This window comes from Corvus kubaryi, unplaced genomic scaffold (genome assembly GCF_017639235.1).
Source record: "Corvus kubaryi isolate FWS band 111438036 unplaced genomic scaffold, C.kubaryi_AGA036_p1.0 split1-37355, whole genome shotgun sequence".
Lineage (NCBI taxonomy): Eukaryota > Metazoa > Chordata > Aves > Passeriformes > Corvidae > Corvus > Corvus kubaryi.
Genome location: NW_024582078.1, coordinates 2430443 through 2447621, shown reverse-complemented (window position 1 = coordinate 2447621; position 17179 = coordinate 2430443). Strand labels below are relative to the sequence as shown.

Here is a 17179-nt window from a genome sequence, read left to right as displayed (position 1 = left end):
ATTTCCTCATGGAAAGGCTTGGAAAGGGCTGCCCAGGGAGGTTTGGAGTGCCCATCCCTGGAGGTGCCACCTGGACGTGGCACTGAGTGCTCAGGGTGGGGATCGGGCACAGCTCGGACTCGATGATCCCGGAGGGCTTTTCCAGCCCCAATAATTCTGCGATTCTGTAAAATCTCTGTTGCCTTGTGGGGAAAAACCTCACAGAGCTGAGCCCAGCAGCTCCCGGGCTTTGGGAGGATGGCTTTGTCCAGGGAAGGGCAGAGAGGTTCCCATCCCACTCCTACTGACCCCGTGTCTGTGTTTCCTCCTCCTCCTCCTCCTCCTCCCTCGGTGGGCGAGGATGCCGGGACAGGAGGGGTCTCTCGGTGCCACCCACCACGCCAGCACCCAGCCACCGCCACCTAGGTAGTACCTTCTTGTGTTTCTGGTGCATGCAGAGGCTGAGGGACCCCCGGGGCTCGCTCTGCTCCTCCCTCCCACTAATCCAGGGCATGGATCCCTTCAATTCCATCTTTCCCTCTGCCTGCAGAGCCTCCAGAAGTGCATGGGGGGGGCTCAGGAGGTGACCCCGGCAGGGCACGGCGGCTGCATGGTCTGGGGAGGATGGAAACTCGAGGGAGGGGTTTGATCAGACCTCATTTTTCTGTTTTCTTTCTTTTTTTTTTTTTTTTGAAGATATTGAACCCTGACATTCTTTCAGGAGGAAAACTCCCAATTCTTCCCTTTTCGTCCTCCTTGCTTTCCCCCATCCTTTCCCACAGGGGGGAATGTGGAAGCTTCAAAAAGGCCCTCAAATAAAAGGCTCTTTCCAGCACATTCTGGGCAGAGAATGGGCACCGACTTGGATCAAAACCAAAGTTTTTCCTCCCAAAATATTTCCTGGGCCGAGAAACCACCTTCCCCCTCCCCCTGCATGGATCACGCTCCTCTGCTGCTGCCGCTCTCGCTGGGACAGGGACCCTTTGCCACCCCAATATTGGGGTGCTGCTCCTCTTGGGAGGGCTGGTCCCAAAAATTCTCTGGGAGTTTTTATCCAAGGGGGATAAAACCCCACCGTGAGGGCCTGCAGAGCTTTCCTCCCACTCGGTGGCCGCACACGGAGGCGAAAGAGCTTCTCCCGGAGCAGCAGGACGCGGTGCCAGGCTGGAAGCGGCGCTCTCACCCTCGTGTCTGTGTCTCTCCCGTTCTGTGCCCCCCTGCAGGTGACGGTGTGCTGGGTGCAGGAGCCGCCGGCGGGTAACGGGCAGTCCCTGTCTCCCCAGGCCGAGCACGCCGGCATCCGGACCTACTTCTTCAGCGCCGAGAACACGGAGGAGCAGGAATCCTGGATCCAGGCCATGGGCGAGGCCGCCCGGGTGCAGATCCCCCCGACTCAGAGGTCAGCGCCCAGTGCCACCCCACTGCCCTGCCCTCCTGGGGACGCGCCGCTGTCCTCGCTCCACACCCGGGGACATTTGGGGCCGTGAGGGACCCTCTGGAGCTGGGGGAGCAGTGACCCCGCACGGCTCAGGGAGGGCCAGGGCATTGCCGGCCACCCTGGGGCACTGCCAGGGGTTGGTGACCCCTCCGTGGTGTCTCGGCACCCCCCAGGCACGAGAAGCCGGACTCGGAGAACATCCCCCCCAGCAAACACCACCACCACCAGCACTGCAACGCCGCCCACCGCGAGCAGCCCAAGGCCGAGCCCGACGCCAAGACCCGCGGGGAGGGCGACGGCCGCGGCTCGGAGAAGATGGAGCGGAAGCCGCCGGAGCGGCCGGATGGCAAGAAGGAGCCTCTGGCCAAAGCCAACGGCCTCGCCGGGCCGGAGCCGCCCTCGGAACCGGGCAGTCCCTACCCCGAGGGGCCGCGGGGACCGGCGAGCGCCGAGCGGCCGGCACAGCCCAACGGGTGGCCGTACCCCTCGCCCAGCCGGCCTGGCAGCACCGCCTTCCCCGCGGGGGGTGACGGCGACAGCGGCGCCCAGCGCCGGGGTGTCACCCCCAGGTCCCACCCCGAGAAGGTGGCCCAGCGCAAGAGCTCCATGACGCAGCTGCAGCAGTGGGTGAACTCCCGCCGCGCCACCGGGCCCCCCGAGGAGCTGCGCAGGTGAGGGGTGCACCAGGATGCTCCTTTGGTCCGGGGTTGGTCCCTCTGGGAACGTTCTGCCCTTTCTCGTCTGCTTTGTGCCCTCCTGGGGGCCAGAAAATCTCATTTCTGGCTCTGCTTTCTTCTTTCTCTCCCTATGGCAGCTCTGAGCTGGGTGTGGGACACCCCAAAAAGCTGAGGAGGGTGGGTTTTAAAGGGGGGGTCCCTGGGTGGAGGGAGGCCAGGATGGGAAACCGCCACAGGGCCCTTTGGAGCCACCTCAGTGTCCTCGTAGGAGGGACACAAGGAGAGGAGGCCACCATGAGATGCCAGGGAGGAGGAATTCCATGAGGAGGAGCTCCCATGGAGTCCCTGGGATGAGAGACACCAGGAGGGAAGGCCACCACAGGGTCCCTGGGAGGAGGAATGCCAGGACAGGAAGGCACCTGGGTGTCCTTGCAGGAGGGACACAAGGAGAGGAGGCCACCCTGAGATCCCAGGGAGGAATTCCATGAGGGAAAAGCTCCCATGGAATCCCTGGCAGGAGGAACGCCATCCATCCACCTTTCCTGGTGTCCGAGCCTCCTCTCGGGCTATCCCTGCCCACCAAGACCCCGGGCACTGCCCACCGCCAGCCCAGCTCTCACCTCTCTCTCCCCTTCCCCAGCCCCACCAGGTTTTACCCCGTGTCCCGCCGGGTGCCCGATTATTACTCGCCCTACTCGCCGCAGTACCCCGAGGAGTACCAGTACTACCCGCCGGGCGTGCGCCCCGACAGCATCTGCTCCATGCCCGCCTTCGACCGCGTGAGCCCGCCGTGGGCGCTGGACGACAAACGCCACTCCTTCCGCAACGGGGGTCCCTTCCACGCCGCCTTCGGTCGCCAGGAGGTCCCGCTGTGGCTGCCGGCGCCCGGGAGGCCTCCGAGCTACCTGGACGAGGTGGACGCGGCCTCAGGCTCGCTGCGGAGGATGTCGCTGCAGCCGCGCTCGCGCTCGGTGCCACGCTCGCCCAGCCAGGGCTCCTACGGCCGCGCCAGGGTTTACTCGCCCGTGCGCTCGCCCAGCGCCCGCTTCGAGCGGCTGCCGCCCCGCGGGGACGAGATCTACGCCGACCCCGCCACCTTCGTGATGCGCAGATCCATCAGCTCGCCCAAGGTCAGCGCCCGCCCGCCGGGGAGGGGAGGTGGGGCAGGGGGGTGGCTGTGTCCCGGCTGTGCCCCTCTGCGGGCACAGCCTGGCCTCAAAGTGCCTCCACAAGCCCGTGGCTTGCAGAAGAGGGTGGGTTTGGGGTCCTCGTTGCCATCCTGCAAGGGTTCCCTGGTGGTGTTTGTTGGATGGGATGGGATGGGATGGGATGGCATGGGATGGCATGGCATGGCATGGCATGGCATGGCATGGCATGGCATGGCATGGGATGCGATGCTCAGGGCTACCACAAGATGTTCTCCCAAAGAGGGAGCGCTGGTGTCCCTGTCCCTCTCCTGTCCCCTCCTGTGCTCTCTCCTCCTGTCCCGTGTCCCTGACTTTGGCCTGGGGGTCCCCTCTCTCCGCAGTACGATTACCTGGGTGACAGGCGGCCCGTCCCGGCCGGGGTGTACCCGTACCACTTCCCGGCGTCCCCCACCATCCATGACAAAATGGTACGTACCTGCTGGCCCAGGGGGTGACCCTGTGACCACAGACCCCACCCCGGGCACGTGGGGCAGTTTGGGGGGTCCTCACTCAGGTGGCCAGGGAGGAACCAGAGCACTCCAGGGGTAGCTTGGCGGATCAGAGCTGGGCCTTTTATTGGTGTGTCCGGTCCCTCCTGGCCATTCCGGAGGGAAATCCATGTGGAAAGGCCCCCTCTGTACAATGGGACACCCTCGGACCCCCAAAGCCCAAACCTCTCCCGCTCTGCTTCCTCACATCTGGCCACAGCTGCTGCCTTCTCCTGCCTCGTGTCCCCTCCCAGACCTGAGGGGTGACACCGGGAGGTCCCCCCACATCCCAAAACCCCGGGACAGGACCGCCAGAGGAGGGAGAAGCCTGAATTTCACCACACCCCACCCATGCTGCCCATCCATCCCCGCCACCGCCGCAGGCAGGGTCCCCCCGGAGTGAGCGGGGTCTGAGGGGCACATTCCCAGCAGCATTCCCGATCCAGGGGCCATTCCATAGGCTCCCCCCTAACCGCTTTGCTTCTTCTTTTATTGTGTTTCGCTGCTCGTTTCTTGCCTGCTGGCTCCTGGTAGGATGAACTTTTAGACCTTCAGTTGCAAAGAAACCTAGAATATTTGGACCAGCAGGTAGGCGCAGCTGGCTGCCAGCCTCACCTCACCGGCTGCTTCTTGTCCCCGTGTGCCCCGTGTCCCTGTCCCCTGCCATCCATCCTCATCCCTCCCGGCATTCCAGCGGCATTCCAGCGGCATTCCAGCAGCAGGAGTTGTCTTTTTTGGTTTCGCTTCTCTCCATCCTCCGCATCCGTAGGGCCGCTCATCGCTCGGCAGAAAAGTGTCCCCCCTCCCCCTCTGGCAGTGCCTCCGTGTGGTGTGGTGGAGTTCTGGGGGCAGTTTGGGGGGAATTGGGGCAGATTCCAACATTTCTGGGGGCTCTGGGAGCTGTCCTTGAGCTCAGGGGGTGCAATGGCTCTGAAACGCCCCCAGGTTGGTGCTGGACACCTGCCGGGTGCCAGTGTGGCCGTGCTGTCCCCAAATCCGGCAGCTTTGTTGCTGTAGGGGCCCCAGGGTGTCCCCCGTGCTGGGGGTGGCCAGGTGACCCGTGGGAACTGTGGTTTTGATGATGTGGTGGCACTTCGGAGGCAAAAAGTTTGGTGCAGGTGGGCACCAAGTGCCCCAAACCCAGCAGCGCTCAGCTTTTTTGGAGGAGTTTTTGGAGGAAAACCCTGATTTTTGCCAGGGGGTTTTGGAGGAAAACTGCACTGACTTCATCCCAGGAGCGTGGGGAAGGGGATACAGCCGGGAGACCCCGCAGGGATGTGTCCAGGCAGCAGCTAAAGCCACAGCCACAGGAGCTGCTGGCCAGCACCGCAGCCCAGGCCAGGCTGCCACAGAGGGAGCCGCTCCCGGCACGATCCCATTAGGCTGCAAATCTCCCGTGGCCGGGATCTGTGTCCGCCTTGGAGCGGGGCCAGCGCCGGGCGGGAGCACTCGCTGCAGCAATAAAAGCTCCCTGCGCTGTCTCGCAGCCACCGGCAGCGCCGCAGCCTCTTCCCGGCTCTTTAAAACGCTCCCTAAAAAGGTTTGGCATCTCCTCCTCCTCCTCTCCCGCCGGCCTCTGGAGAGGCTGATTCGGAGTGACGCTGTCAGCGGCCTCTTCTCAAACATCCTCCTGCTCTGTTTTCTCTCTCCGTCCTCGCCCTCGGCTCCCCGGCTGCACCCCCAGCGGGATTTGGGCCCTGCTTTGGTGACAAAGTGTTGTCACCCTTTGGATTTCGGGAGTCCCAGGTGCCAGGGGCTCCCCTGGAATGCCCTGCTCGGGGCTGGGGGCTCCGGGAGGAGCAGAGGGAGCGGTGGAGCTCTGGTGACTTGAGTGGCTTTGTCACGCGGCACCGAGGCAGCCACGGGCACCACTGGCTGTGTGCCGCTGGTTGGGGGCTGTCCTGTCCCCGTGGAGCGGCACAGAGCTGCCCAAACCGTGCCTGGCAGCAGGGAGGTGCCATTCCCGGTGCCGCCTGGAAAAGGGGACACTGCTGTCCCCAAGCCCAGCTTTCAGTCACCTCCCTAACGCCCAGCTGGGCACGGAGCCGTGGGGCAGCGCCAGGGCCCGTCCGTGTGTCCGTCTGTGTGCCAGCCCACGCTGCTGCCGTCCCTGTCCGAGCTCGTGTCTGTCTGTGCCATCTGCTCCGAGCTGGCTCCGTTTTATCCGTGTTTTCCCCCCCAAAAAAGCACCCTGAGGGCACTAAACAGAACAACAGCAGCGCGGGGCCACAGCTGGAGCCCCTGGGCCACCTCGGGAGGTGACATTTTGCATCCTGAGGGTTCCTGGACCGGTCACCGACAGCACAGGCGCGTGTCCCCCGCTGACCTCTGCCCTTTCCTTCCCTGTGTGCCGCAGATGAGCGAGAGCGAGACCCTCATCACTATGGTGAACAGGATGGTGGAGACCTCCTCCCCTAGGGCCCAGCTCTACATGCAAGTAAGGCTCCGGCCACCAGGCCCCGCATGGCTCGTGCCTGGCGGCCGTGCCGGCCACCCCCGCGCCACCCGGGGCCACCTCCTGCCATCGCCACTCACGCAGCAGCCGCGGCTCTGGCACATCCCGCTCTCGGGGGAAGCGCTGGTCCATCCCAGGCTTTGCTAATCCATCCATGAGCCATTCCCAGCCGGCAAATCCTCGAGCTGCCAGCGCGAGGTGGGGACGGAGCTGCCCCCGGGGGACTCTCGGATGCGGGGCTTGGCTCGTCCTTGGTTTGCGAGGAGGAGGTGTGGGGTGACAGGAGTGCCGCTCTTAAACCAACGGAGTCGTTCCTGAGACAGGGAGAGGGAACAACCTTTCCCCCTGGAAATGTTCCCAGCACTGGGATAATCCCTGCAAGGTCACATCGATTGAGTCCCCCCACCCGGTGCCACCCACCCCGCGTTGTGCTGCCCTGGGCACCTCCTGGATGGGATTTTCCACCCAAAAACGGCTCCTGTTCCCATCTGATGGCAGCGGGGATGTGCTGGAGGGTGAAACAGGAGCTCCCGGGATGCTGCAGCATCCCGATCCACCCGGCTCTGCCTCCAGCCCCGCGGGCATTTCCCAGATCCGGATCCATTTGCATCATCCCGGAGTTTTAAATGGTCCTAAAGCACCCTCTCTGCTTTCTAGCAATAATGATCCCCTCCTTCCTATCTCGTGCCTTTCATCTCAGCTCTTGGAGGCATTTAGTTGCTGAAAGTCCCATCAGTAATTGAGATTTCCAGGAAAGGAAAATGACTCACGGAGGAGCCGGGCGGGGGTAAACAGGCCCTGCCGCAGCAGCTGCTGATTTATGGGTGCTCCCACTCCGCCGAGGTGGAATTACAGCTCAGCCGCGCTGCCTTTTGTTTTCCCTGCCTCTGGAATGGTGGCGGTTAATGGTTCACGAGGCATCTCCTTAAGCTTGGAGAGGGTGGCTCTGGATCTTTCCCGTTGGGAACGGGCAGGGAGAGGCTGGGACTTCATCCCAGTGACTCCCGACTGATGGGGAGCATCCACCGCCTCCGGGGCTCGTCTCCGGCCTCCTTTTCCCGGCTCGCAGGGATGGGAGAGAGGAGCTGGGAGCTGCCTCCCCTTCCCTGAGCATCCCGGGGTGGGGCCGGGCTCACCCCTCGCTCTGCTTGCAGGTGACGCCCTTCCCGGAGGCCTACAGGGACACCCTGCACCCCTACAAGATCAGCGAGCAGGACACCGATGTAAGAGCAAATCCTGTCGCCTCTCGGTGTCCCCTGTCCCCACGGGCAGAGCTGTGCCCGCTGCTCCCGGCCGCTTTGATCTCCTCAGGGATAAATCCTCCCCTGAGTTTAGGTCTTGCCCCATCTCCCAGTTGGCCCCGTGTCACCCTGAAGTCCCTGCAATGACAGCAGGAGGTCGGAAACCCTCCCCAGAGCCATAAACCCCATCAATCCCACCCTGTATCCTGGCTGCATCCCATCTCTCCCAGTGGGAATCTCATCCTCCTCATCCTCTCCCCCCTTTCTCTCTTCCCCGCTGGCGCAGAAGCTGCTGGGGAAGCTCTGCGAGCAGAACAAGGTGCTGCGGGAGCAGGAGAGGCTGGTGCAGCAGCTCCGGGCAGAGAAGGTACGTGGTGCCACCTCAGGTGGCCACACGGGGACCTGGCGGTGGCACCTGCGTGGTGGGGAAGTGACACGTCACCACAGGAAGGTTTGGGTTGAAGGGACATTAAAAACACCTCCAACCACCCCTGGGCCGCTATCCCAGCTGCTCCAACCTGGCTTTGGACACTTCCAGGGATGCGGCAGCCATTTGGGGACATTTCTGAGCTGGGGGAGAGGCCGTGGCGTTCTCTGTGTGTTATTGAGCAGCCAGGACCTGGTGGCTCCGTCTGTTCCCGCAGGAGAGCCTGGAGAGTGCCCTGATGGGGACGCACCAGGAGCTGGAGATGTTCGGGAGTCAGCCTGCCTACCCGGAGAAGCTGCTGCACAAGAAGGAATCGCTGCAGAACCAGCTCATCAACATCCGCGTGGAGCTGTCCCAGGCCAGCACGGTAACGGGGTGGGGGGGGGAGGGATTTGGGGCCCTTTTGTCCCTTCCCGGATGGAAAACAAGCAAGGAAAGGGAATTCCCCTTGCCTGGCTGGGGGCCAGAGGAGCCAAAGTCCCTCACTGGCCACAAAGCAAATTGGGCACCCTCCAGGTGCCACCTCAGCTCCTGGCTCTGTCTCTGCTGTGCCCTGGGTGCCTCAGAGCTTGTCCCCACTGCTGTCACCCCATGCCCAGCTCGGGGGGGCTGTGCTGGGTGCCCAAGACCCTCCTGATCCACCCCCCACTGTCCCCTCAGGCCCTGGCAAACAGCACGGCCGAGTACGAGAGTCTGGAGAGCGAAGTGTCCACCCTGCACGATGACCTCTGGGAGCAGCTGAACCTGGACATCCAGGTGAGAGGGTGTCCCCTGCCACCCCTGAACCCGGACACCCAGGTGAGGGTGTCCCCTGTCACCCCAAACCCGGACACCCAGGTGAGGGTGTCTGTGTCACCCCCGAACCCGGACACCCAGGTGAGGGTGTCCCCTGTCACCCCTGAACCCGGACACCCAGGTGAGGGTGTCTGTGTCACCCCCGAACCCGGACACCCAGGTGAGGGTGTCCCCTGTCACCCCTGAACCCGGACACCCAGATGAGGGTGTCCCCTGTCACCCCCGAGGTCCCCCATGGAGGTGGAATCCCCCTCTGCCCCATGCCCAGTTCTCCATGCCCAGCCCTCACGTCCAGCTTTGGCCACCGTGGGCACTCGGTGTGCCATTGACCCCAGAGTCCCCCCCAGCTGCCCCCAGCCCAGGTGGGTTCCTGGGGAGCAGATCCAGTCATCCCAGCAGGATAAAAATCCTGGGGGTGATGGTTCCGACCCCTCCAGGCCGTGTCTGCCTCAGTCGGGACCCCCAGTTCCTATGGCTCACTTTGGGGCAGGGGTCCAGCTTGATTTGGGGCTGGCACTGGCACCCCCAGGACCCCTCTGAGCGCTGCCTTTCCCCTCCCCCAATCCAGAACGAGATGCTCAACCGGCAGATCCAGAAGGAGATCTGGCGGATCCAGGACGTGATGGAAGGGCTGAGGAAGAACAACCCCTCCCGTGGCACTGACACTGCCAAGCACCGAGGTGAGGGGGGCTGTCCCTGACCCCAAAGTGTGCGGGGGGTGTCCCCTATGAGCTGCTGCTCAAGGAGGTGAAGACCCTCATTATTATCTTATAATTATCTTATAATTATCTTATTGCTGCTCTGCTCCACAGTGGCTCTGGGCCCCTCGGGGACGTACAGCTCCAACAGCCCCGCCAGCCCCCTGAGCTCTGCCAGCCTCACCAGCCCCCTGAGCCCCTTCTCCCTCATCTCCGGCTCCCAGGGATCGCCCACCAAGCCAGGCCCCGGCGAGGTCAGTGACCCTGGGTGTCCCCTCTTTGTCCCCAGCAGGTGCCAGCAGGGGATTGGGGCTGCTGGGCACCGGGCACGGAGCTGCCTCCCCTCGTGGTTCTGCCTGGGGGGCACCGTTTTGGTGACGTGGATGGGCCCTGGTGTCACCTGGTGACTTTGGGGTCCGTGGTCCTTGCAGGGCTGTGGGTCCGGAGGGATGGGAGCTGCTCAGCTCCAGCTTTTGGCTCCAGGAGCAGCTCCTGGTGCCACCACAGCCCCTCTGAGTGCCGTCACTCAGGGCTGGTGCCACCTTCATGCACAGGGAATTTATTTAGGGTGGAGTTTGGGGACTCCCCAACCCCACCTAGCTGCACAGAGGTGCTGCCGGTGTCCCCAGGTGCTGTCGAGAACCTTCATTTGGGCATCCCCCGAGCCCTGCCTGGCCCTGGGGCCCAGCAGCAGGGACACCGAGAGGGACACGGCCACCGCGGAGTCACTCCCTCCTCCATCCCTTTCTCCAGGACGTTCCCGCCGTGTTGTGCCTCGGTCTCTTCTCTAACTCTCTCTTCCTTCTCTGCTCTCACGCCTCCCGCTCCTGCCCGCCCCAGGAACCAGGCCCGCCTCGACCTCCCCTCCCCAAGTCCTACGTCCCCCTGGAGTCTCCTCCGGCCGTTCCTCCGCTGCCCAGTGAGAGCCGCCTCTGGCCCTACCCCGCCTCCCCTTCCTGGCACCAAGGCGGCGGAGAGGCCAAGCGGGGACAGGTACCGAACCCTGCAGGGCAGCTGCCACCCCGTCCTCCTCCTCCTCCTCCTCTTCCTCATCACATGGGATGAGGCAGGACACGGAGCTGCCCGCCCCAAATCCACGGGGACAGCGTGGAGGTGACACTTGGTGTGGGGACAGCTCTGCGCGCCACGGCCCTGCCGCACCCCTGGTGTCCCCAGCAGGTCGCCACCCCCTGTGCTCCCTCAGGACAGGGATTGTCCCCTCCTGCTGGGGAGGTTGTCCCTGGCATTGCCCTCTCTGCTTTGCTCTGCCCTCGCCTCTGTCACTGTCCTTCCGTGTCACCGCTCCCTGTGTGGCGCTGGCAGGCTCCGAGCCCCCCGCGCCAGGGCAAACCTGCATTCGGGAATTCCTGGTGACACCCCGGCCGTGCGTGGGGCTGGGTGTGGACACGGGTGACACGAGTGTCCTCACAGCCTCTGGATGTGTGACCATGAGGGACGCAGTGGCTGTGTCGAGCTGGGAAGGGACACGGTGCCAGCTCAGGTGGCACTTCCAGCTGCCGTGGGTGGCACAGTGGTGGCTGCGTGTGGATCCAGGGGTGTCAGGGTGCATTTAGGGGGACACATTGGGCTGCTGCGCCCGTTGTCACACCCCTCTGTCACCCCAGCAGTTCCCGGGCTCTTCCCATGGGATGCCAGAGGGGACGGACCCCAAAACTGACCCTTTGCTGGTCCTTCTGCCCCTGTATGACCCCATCCCCTCCCGTGGACATGGGGCGCTGCTGGAGCCCAGCACAGAGCCAGGATGTCCCTGTCCCCGAGCTTCTGGGGGCTGTGGAGGGGTTGTCACCTTACAGGAACCTTTGTCCCATCCTGTGGGGACAGCAGCAGGCACCCAGCCCTGACAGGATGTGACACAGCAGGGACAAGAGCAGAGCCCCCTCAGCCCCTGTCCCCACGATTTTGGGGTGCTCTGGTCCTACCTGGCTGCTATCCGTATGTCCATGGAGTGTGTCCGTGCTCTGTTTGTCACCCCAAGAGCAGCTGGGTGTCCCCAGGCAGAGCGTGGCCCTCAGGCAGGACTGGAGCTCACTGGGGACCTTTTTCCCCCCCACAGCCCAAACCAGGCTTCGAGCAGAGCAAGAAGGAGCCCCCCCGGCCCAGCCTCCCCGGCCCCGCACCCGAGGGGCTCCCGCAGAGCCGGACAGAGCAGGACGGGGACAAACAAGCGGCTCTCAACAAGGGTACGGCACTGGTGACACCCAGCAGGACCTTGGGGGTGGCGCTGGGACCCTGCCCGGGGTCCCCAAGGGTTCATCCTGGCGTTGTGGTCTCCCCCGCAGTGGGAATCGTCCCCCCCAGGACCAAGTCTCCGGCGGAGGACGAGGTGGTGTCCAGGAGGAACGGCCTGGCCAACGGGTTCAGCTCCCGGGTAGGGCTCGGGTGGAGGGGCTGGGCTGGCCTGGGGGGGCTGGGTGAGCCAAGGGGGGCTTTGTTGCAGCTTGGGGACAGGAGCGTGTGGCTGTGTGGCTCCGTGTGTCACCACCCATCTCCTGGAGACCCCCATCCCGGGAGTGACATCCCAGGAGTGACATCCCCCGAGTGGCATCCCCCGAGTGGCATCCCAGCGGCTCACGGCAGAGGGGTGTGCCACTGGGGAGGTGTCACCAGCCACCAGCAGGTGACCTTGAGGCTGGGCTTGTCCCCAGGAGAGACCCAAGAGCGCCGTGTTCGCCACCGAGACCAAGGTGAAGATGAGCGTGGAGGAGCAGATCGACCGCATGAAGCGGCACCAGAGCGGCTCCATGAAGGAGAAGCGGCGCAGCCTGCAGCTCCCCGGGCCCCAGCAGCTCCCCGGCCCTCAGCCCGATGCCCCCGGCCCCAAAACCCCCTCCTCCTACAAGGTGGTGAGTGCGGGGCCACGGTGGGGCGGGACGGGTGACAACGCACCACCCAGTCCGTGGGGACGCTGAGCGGGGCGCGGTCCCTCGCAGGTGCGGCGGCACCGCAGCATCCACGAGGTGGACATCTCGGACCTGGAGGCCGCGCTGCGCTCCGACGAGCCCGGCAAGGTGTACGAGACGCCGCAGGAGGAGATCGCCCGGCTGCGGAAGATGGAGCTGGAGCCGCAGCACTACGATGTGGACATCAACAAGGAGGTGAGGATGGGATGGCTCTGAGTGTCCCCAGGGTGGTCACACCATCCTCTGGCAGCATCCTGGAGCTGCATCCGGGCAGTGCTGGAGGGGGCAGGTCGCCAGTGTCCGGCACAGGGCACTTGCCCAGCTCTTCCCGCTGTTCCCAGCTCTCCACACCGGACAAAGTGCTGATCCCTGAGCGCTACGTGGAGCTGGAGCCGGAATCGCCCCTCAGCCCCGAGGAGATGAAGGAGAAGCAGAAGAAGGTGGAAAGGATCAAGACCCTCATTGCCAAATCCAGGTGAGGCTGCAGTGCCCACGCTGGCCATGCCAGGGGTCATCCCGAAGGGAAGTGACCACCCACCTCTACCCCTTCCCTGACCATTCTAAGACCACCCACCCACCTCCACCCCTTCCCCACCCATCCCAGGGGAACCCCCACCCCTCTGCCCCCTTCCCAGCCCACCCCAGGGGTCCTGGCAGGGGTGCTGATGCCAGGTGCCATTCCCAGCCTGCAGAACGTCATCCCCCTGGGCGAGGGGGAGGTGGACACCCCCCAGGACCCCGAGATGCAGCTGCAGGAGCAGGAGAAGAGGATCGAGATCTCGTGTGCCCTGGCTGCCGAGGCCTCGCGCCGCGGCCGGATGCTCTCGGGTGAGGAACGGGGAGGCTCGGAGGGTCGGATCCTGCAGATCCTTGGGAGAATGATGCCAGCAGGGCAGCAGGGTGAAGGCAGGTGCGGGTTTGGCAGCTTGGCAAGGCGTCAGTGGGCAGGAGAGAGGGCAGTCGTGGGACAGGGCATCCCTGAGCAGTGGGAGAGGTGATGCCAACAGCTCCTGCCACGCCTGGGGCTGCCTGCCCTGAGATGCTGGGATGGAGCAGCCCTTCCAGCCGGGCACAGCTTCCAGCGCCTTGCTGGGAGCGTTTGCGAGGGTGGGAGTGCCTGGCTGGGTGGCATGAGGTGGCATGAGGTGGCACGAGGTGGCATGAGGTGGCACGGCGTGGCTGAGCAAGCATGGTGACACCCCATGCCCAGGGGTTCTGGTGACACCCCATGCCCAGGGGATCGTGGTGGCACCCCATAGCCAGCAGAATTACAGTGGCATGGGCTGGCACATCGTGGCCGTGCATGGTGGCACTTGATGCTGGGGGCATTGTGTTGGCGCACCTTGCCCAGGTGAGCAGGGTGACGTCCCCTACCTGGCTGACCGCAGTGTCACACCGTGCCCGCGTGCCCGTGGTGTCACACCATGCCTTGTCCATGAGGAGCCCTGCCGGGAGCTCACGTGTGCGTGCTGTGCCCAGCTGTGGCTCTCTGTCCTTCCTGCCAGCCGTGGCTGTTTGTCCTGCCAGCTGTGGCTCTCTGTCCTTCCTGCCAGCTGTGACTGCTTCTCCTGCCAGCTGTGGCTCTGTCCTGCCAGCTGTGACTCTTTGCCCTACCCGCGCTTGCTTCCCCCCTTTCCTTCCTCCCTCCTCGCTGTCCCTGCCCCTGCCCAGCCCCGCCGTGCCCTCCCCGCCGCCCGCCTCCTTCACTCCCTTCTCCCGTTTCTCGTTTCCAGCTCAGTGCGCTACCCCCAGCCCTCCCACCTCCCCAGCCTCCCCGACTCCACCGACCAACCCTCTCTCGTCCGAGCCGCCCCGGGCCGCCGACAGCAGCCACCTCATGCGGGTGTGAGCCTGTGACGTAAGCACCTCTCTCTCTGACGTCATCCCCTCCATCCCTTCGCTCCCGCTCGCATCCCCCGAGCCACGTCAGCTCCGGCTCCTCCATGGACCCAGCGTCCCCCCGCCCAGGCCAAGGGGGCCGTGCAGGGTGGAAAAGGGAATCCCAGCATGAAATCCGGGGGGTCCCAGCATCCCCCGGCTCCCTTGGAGCCAAATCCCCGCCGGGTTTGCCACAAGGGGTGGGCACAGGGTGGACCCCACCCTGCTCAGCCTCTCTGTCCTGTCCTGCCCCCCTCCTCAGCTCAAGCCCTGGCTGCTGCCGGCGCCATCAAGTTCCACGGGGCCACGTTTTAGTCCCCTCCTGAGGTGACACCGAACCTCTCGCCACCGTCCTCGGTTCTCCCGGACCCCCTTCCCTCCGTCCGATGGCGGGACCACGCGGGAGATGTGGCACCGACGGGAGCGGCGGCTCTGACCCGTCCCAAAGAGATGGGTGGGGGCTGGGAGTTGTCCCCAAGGAGCCCCCAGGGCTGTCAGTGGCCACAGGGACAGCTGTGACAGCGGCCACCGGCCCAGCGGGGAGCACAGGACTCCTGGGACGTCCCCCCAAGGTCTGTGAAGGGGTTCTTGGGGTGGGGACCGGCCTGTCCCCAGCACGGATGGTGCTCCCAACCTTCCACCGCACCTGGATGCTCCTCCTCGGCTCCTCGGGCATGGTTTCCCTTCCCTGATCCCAATTTTGAACCCATCTGTGGCACTGCTGGTGGCTCAGCCGGAGGAAAAAGGGGACAGGATGGATGGAGGTGACACTGTGGGGACACGGAGGTGCCCAGGGCGCTCCAAGGGCTCTCCAAGCACGGAGCAGGAGCTCTGGGCAGGGATGGGGAGCAGAGCAGGGAATTGGGGTGCCCGGTGGGATAAAGGAGCTGTGGGGTCAGCAGGGACCCCCCTCTGGAGGGTGGGGACAGCGCTGAGGAGGGGTTTGGGGACATCAGGGTCACCTTGGCTGCCCCGTCCCGCTGTCACCCTCCACAAATCCCTCCCCGCGTCTCCCCTGAGCCCTTCCCGTTGCTCTCCAGCCCCTTCCAGCGGTTCGGGTTTCCTGTAGCAAATCCCCCCTTTTCTTTATTGTCCTGGAGGGTGGGGAAAAAGCAGAATCCCTGGAAGGACGTGAGGGTGGCAGCGCTGGGGTGGGCAGGGAGGACGGAGCCAGGAGCTGAATCCCAAATCCCAGATCCCAAATCCCATCCGTCCCTCCTGGGCTGATGCCAAACCCCCCCCCAGGACCCTGCCCCGCATCCCAATCCTCCCCGTCTTAGCAATACTTGTAGGATCCCCGGAGCCCTAAATCCCACAGCCGAGCCTCCCTCAGCCCCTTTAGCTCATAAAGCTGGCCCTTTATTTTGCTATTTACATGCCTTAATATATGTTTGATGGAAATTCTACATTTATAATATATATCTATATTCGGTTTTTCCTCTTCTTTTCCCGGGAAAAGCTCGTGCCGAGCTCTCTCTTCTCCGCAGGGTTTGTTCCTGCCAAGGAAAAAAGCAAATTCTTTGCCAATTTATCAGAGGGGGAAGGGGGGAAAAAAGAAAGAAAGAAAGGAAAAAAAAAAACCAAAAAAAAACCAAGGAAAAAAAAAAAGGAAAAAAACCTATTTAAAAAATATATCTATTTTTTCTGCTTTTATGAAAAGCAAATTTATTTAAAATAAAATATACAGAGACTGTAAGTTCGAAGAAGAGAGGATGAGTTTATTTCCCTGTGTCCCCCGAGCTCCCCAGCTCGGGACACCGGGGCAGACCCCCCCTTACTGTGGGGACACCTTGGGGACATCCTGAGGTGGCTGTGGGGCAGCAATTCCCATCTCGGGGATCCAGAGACGATCCCAAAGCTCCCATCCCAAAGCCACCGGACGCTGTCCCCAAAGTGTGACCCGGCCGCGATTTTATTTTATTTAAAAAAAAAAAAAGGAAAAAAAAGACGAAAAAAAAAAAAAGAAAAAAAAAGAAAAAAAAAAGAGAAAGAAACCAAACCTTAATTAATTAATTAATTAATTAATTTTATTTTTGGTTATTATTTTTCATAAACACTTCATAAACCAGTGACTCGTTAACCCGGAAAGGATTTGCATCGGGAGGAAATAAATCTATTTATGCATTCGGGGAGGGTGGGGCGGGAGGGATTTGGTTTTCTGGGATATTTTCCTAGTGGTAGAGAAATAAAAATATCTATGAAACAACGACGTTTTCCTGTCTTTTCTTTTTTCCAGAGGGGACTTTGGATGTGGATTTTAATGTTGGATTGGACAGGCAGAGGCTGAAGGGGCTCTGGAGGCAGCTCCTCCTCTCTCTCCCTGGCTTTTTTTGGGATTTGTTTTCCCACCAGGGTTGATTTTGGGATGAAATTCCCGTCCCCGGGCAGTTAGTGGGGATAAATTTTGGGAATAGGTGGGTTTGGGTGGCTCTGGGGTGCCAGAGGTGACACAGGGACCCTGTGTTGGGTCTGCTGGAGCCGCTATTCCCACACCAACCGGCAAATCCCGGGACCTGCGCCATTCCCAAAACTCTCCCATGGGGCAGCCTGGGATCTGTGGGATCTGTGGGATCCACAGGAATCCACGTGAGTTGGGACTTCTGAGGACGCTGCAGGGACCTCCACTGTCCCCACGGTGCCACTTGGCCGCCCCAAGGAAGCCAAAATCTCCCCGGTTTTCCCTATTTTAGGGATCCATCCCATCCCAGGGAGTTCATCCTGCTGGGACAGGGGGGGGCAGGACCAGCCGGGTCTTGTGGTCACAAGCCACCACATCCCCCATAGAGCCACCGTGTCCCCTGGAGCCACCACGTCCCCCATAGAGCCACCAGATCCCCCATAGAGCCACCATGTCCCCCTGGAGCCACCACGTCCCCCATAGAGCCACCATGTCCCCTGGAGCCACCAGATCCCCCATAGAGCCACCATGTCCCCATAGAGCCACCAGATCCCCCATAGAGCCACTGTGTCCCCTCTGGGGCCACTACATCCCCCT

The 17179-nt window shown here is 62.9% G+C and overlaps 1 protein-coding gene across 17 annotated transcripts in view; it reads left to right on the top strand.

The window, feature by feature from the left end:
* Window positions 1-16390, top strand: part of PLEKHA6 (pleckstrin homology domain containing A6) — a 43600-nt gene extending 27210 nt beyond the window's left edge. For 9 of the 17 annotated variants that reach the window (XM_042013718.1, XM_042013714.1, XM_042013717.1 and 6 more), the window contains 21 exons: window positions 1203-1378; window positions 1591-2088; window positions 2735-3224; window positions 3623-3709; window positions 4304-4357; window positions 6126-6206; window positions 7379-7447; window positions 7752-7832; window positions 8110-8259; window positions 8553-8648; window positions 9256-9367; window positions 9500-9639; window positions 10226-10378; window positions 11460-11586; window positions 11686-11774; window positions 12052-12249; window positions 12337-12501; window positions 12648-12781; window positions 12992-13134; window positions 14040-14164; window positions 14447-16390. In XM_042013718.1, coding sequence (XP_041869652.1) covers window positions 1203-1378; window positions 1591-2088; window positions 2735-3224; window positions 3623-3709; window positions 4304-4357; window positions 6126-6206; window positions 7379-7447; window positions 7752-7832; window positions 8110-8259; window positions 8553-8648; window positions 9256-9367; window positions 9500-9639; window positions 10226-10378; window positions 11460-11586; window positions 11686-11774; window positions 12052-12249; window positions 12337-12501; window positions 12648-12781; window positions 12992-13134; window positions 14040-14155 — 3159 coding nt within the window. In that variant the 3' untranslated portion in view covers window positions 14156-14164; window positions 14447-16390. Of the gene's footprint in view, window positions 1-384; window positions 406-1202; window positions 1379-1590; window positions 2089-2734; window positions 3225-3622; window positions 3710-4303; window positions 4358-6125; window positions 6207-7378; window positions 7448-7751; window positions 7833-8109; window positions 8260-8552; window positions 8649-9255; window positions 9368-9499; window positions 9640-10225; window positions 10379-11459; window positions 11587-11685; window positions 11775-12051; window positions 12250-12336; window positions 12502-12647; window positions 12782-12991; window positions 13135-14039; window positions 14165-14446 lie in introns of those variants that run through there. The other 8 variants (XM_042013720.1, XM_042013704.1, XM_042013706.1 and 5 more) reach the window with 8 other exon arrangements.
* The last annotated feature ends 789 nt before the right edge of the window (window positions 16391-17179 follow it).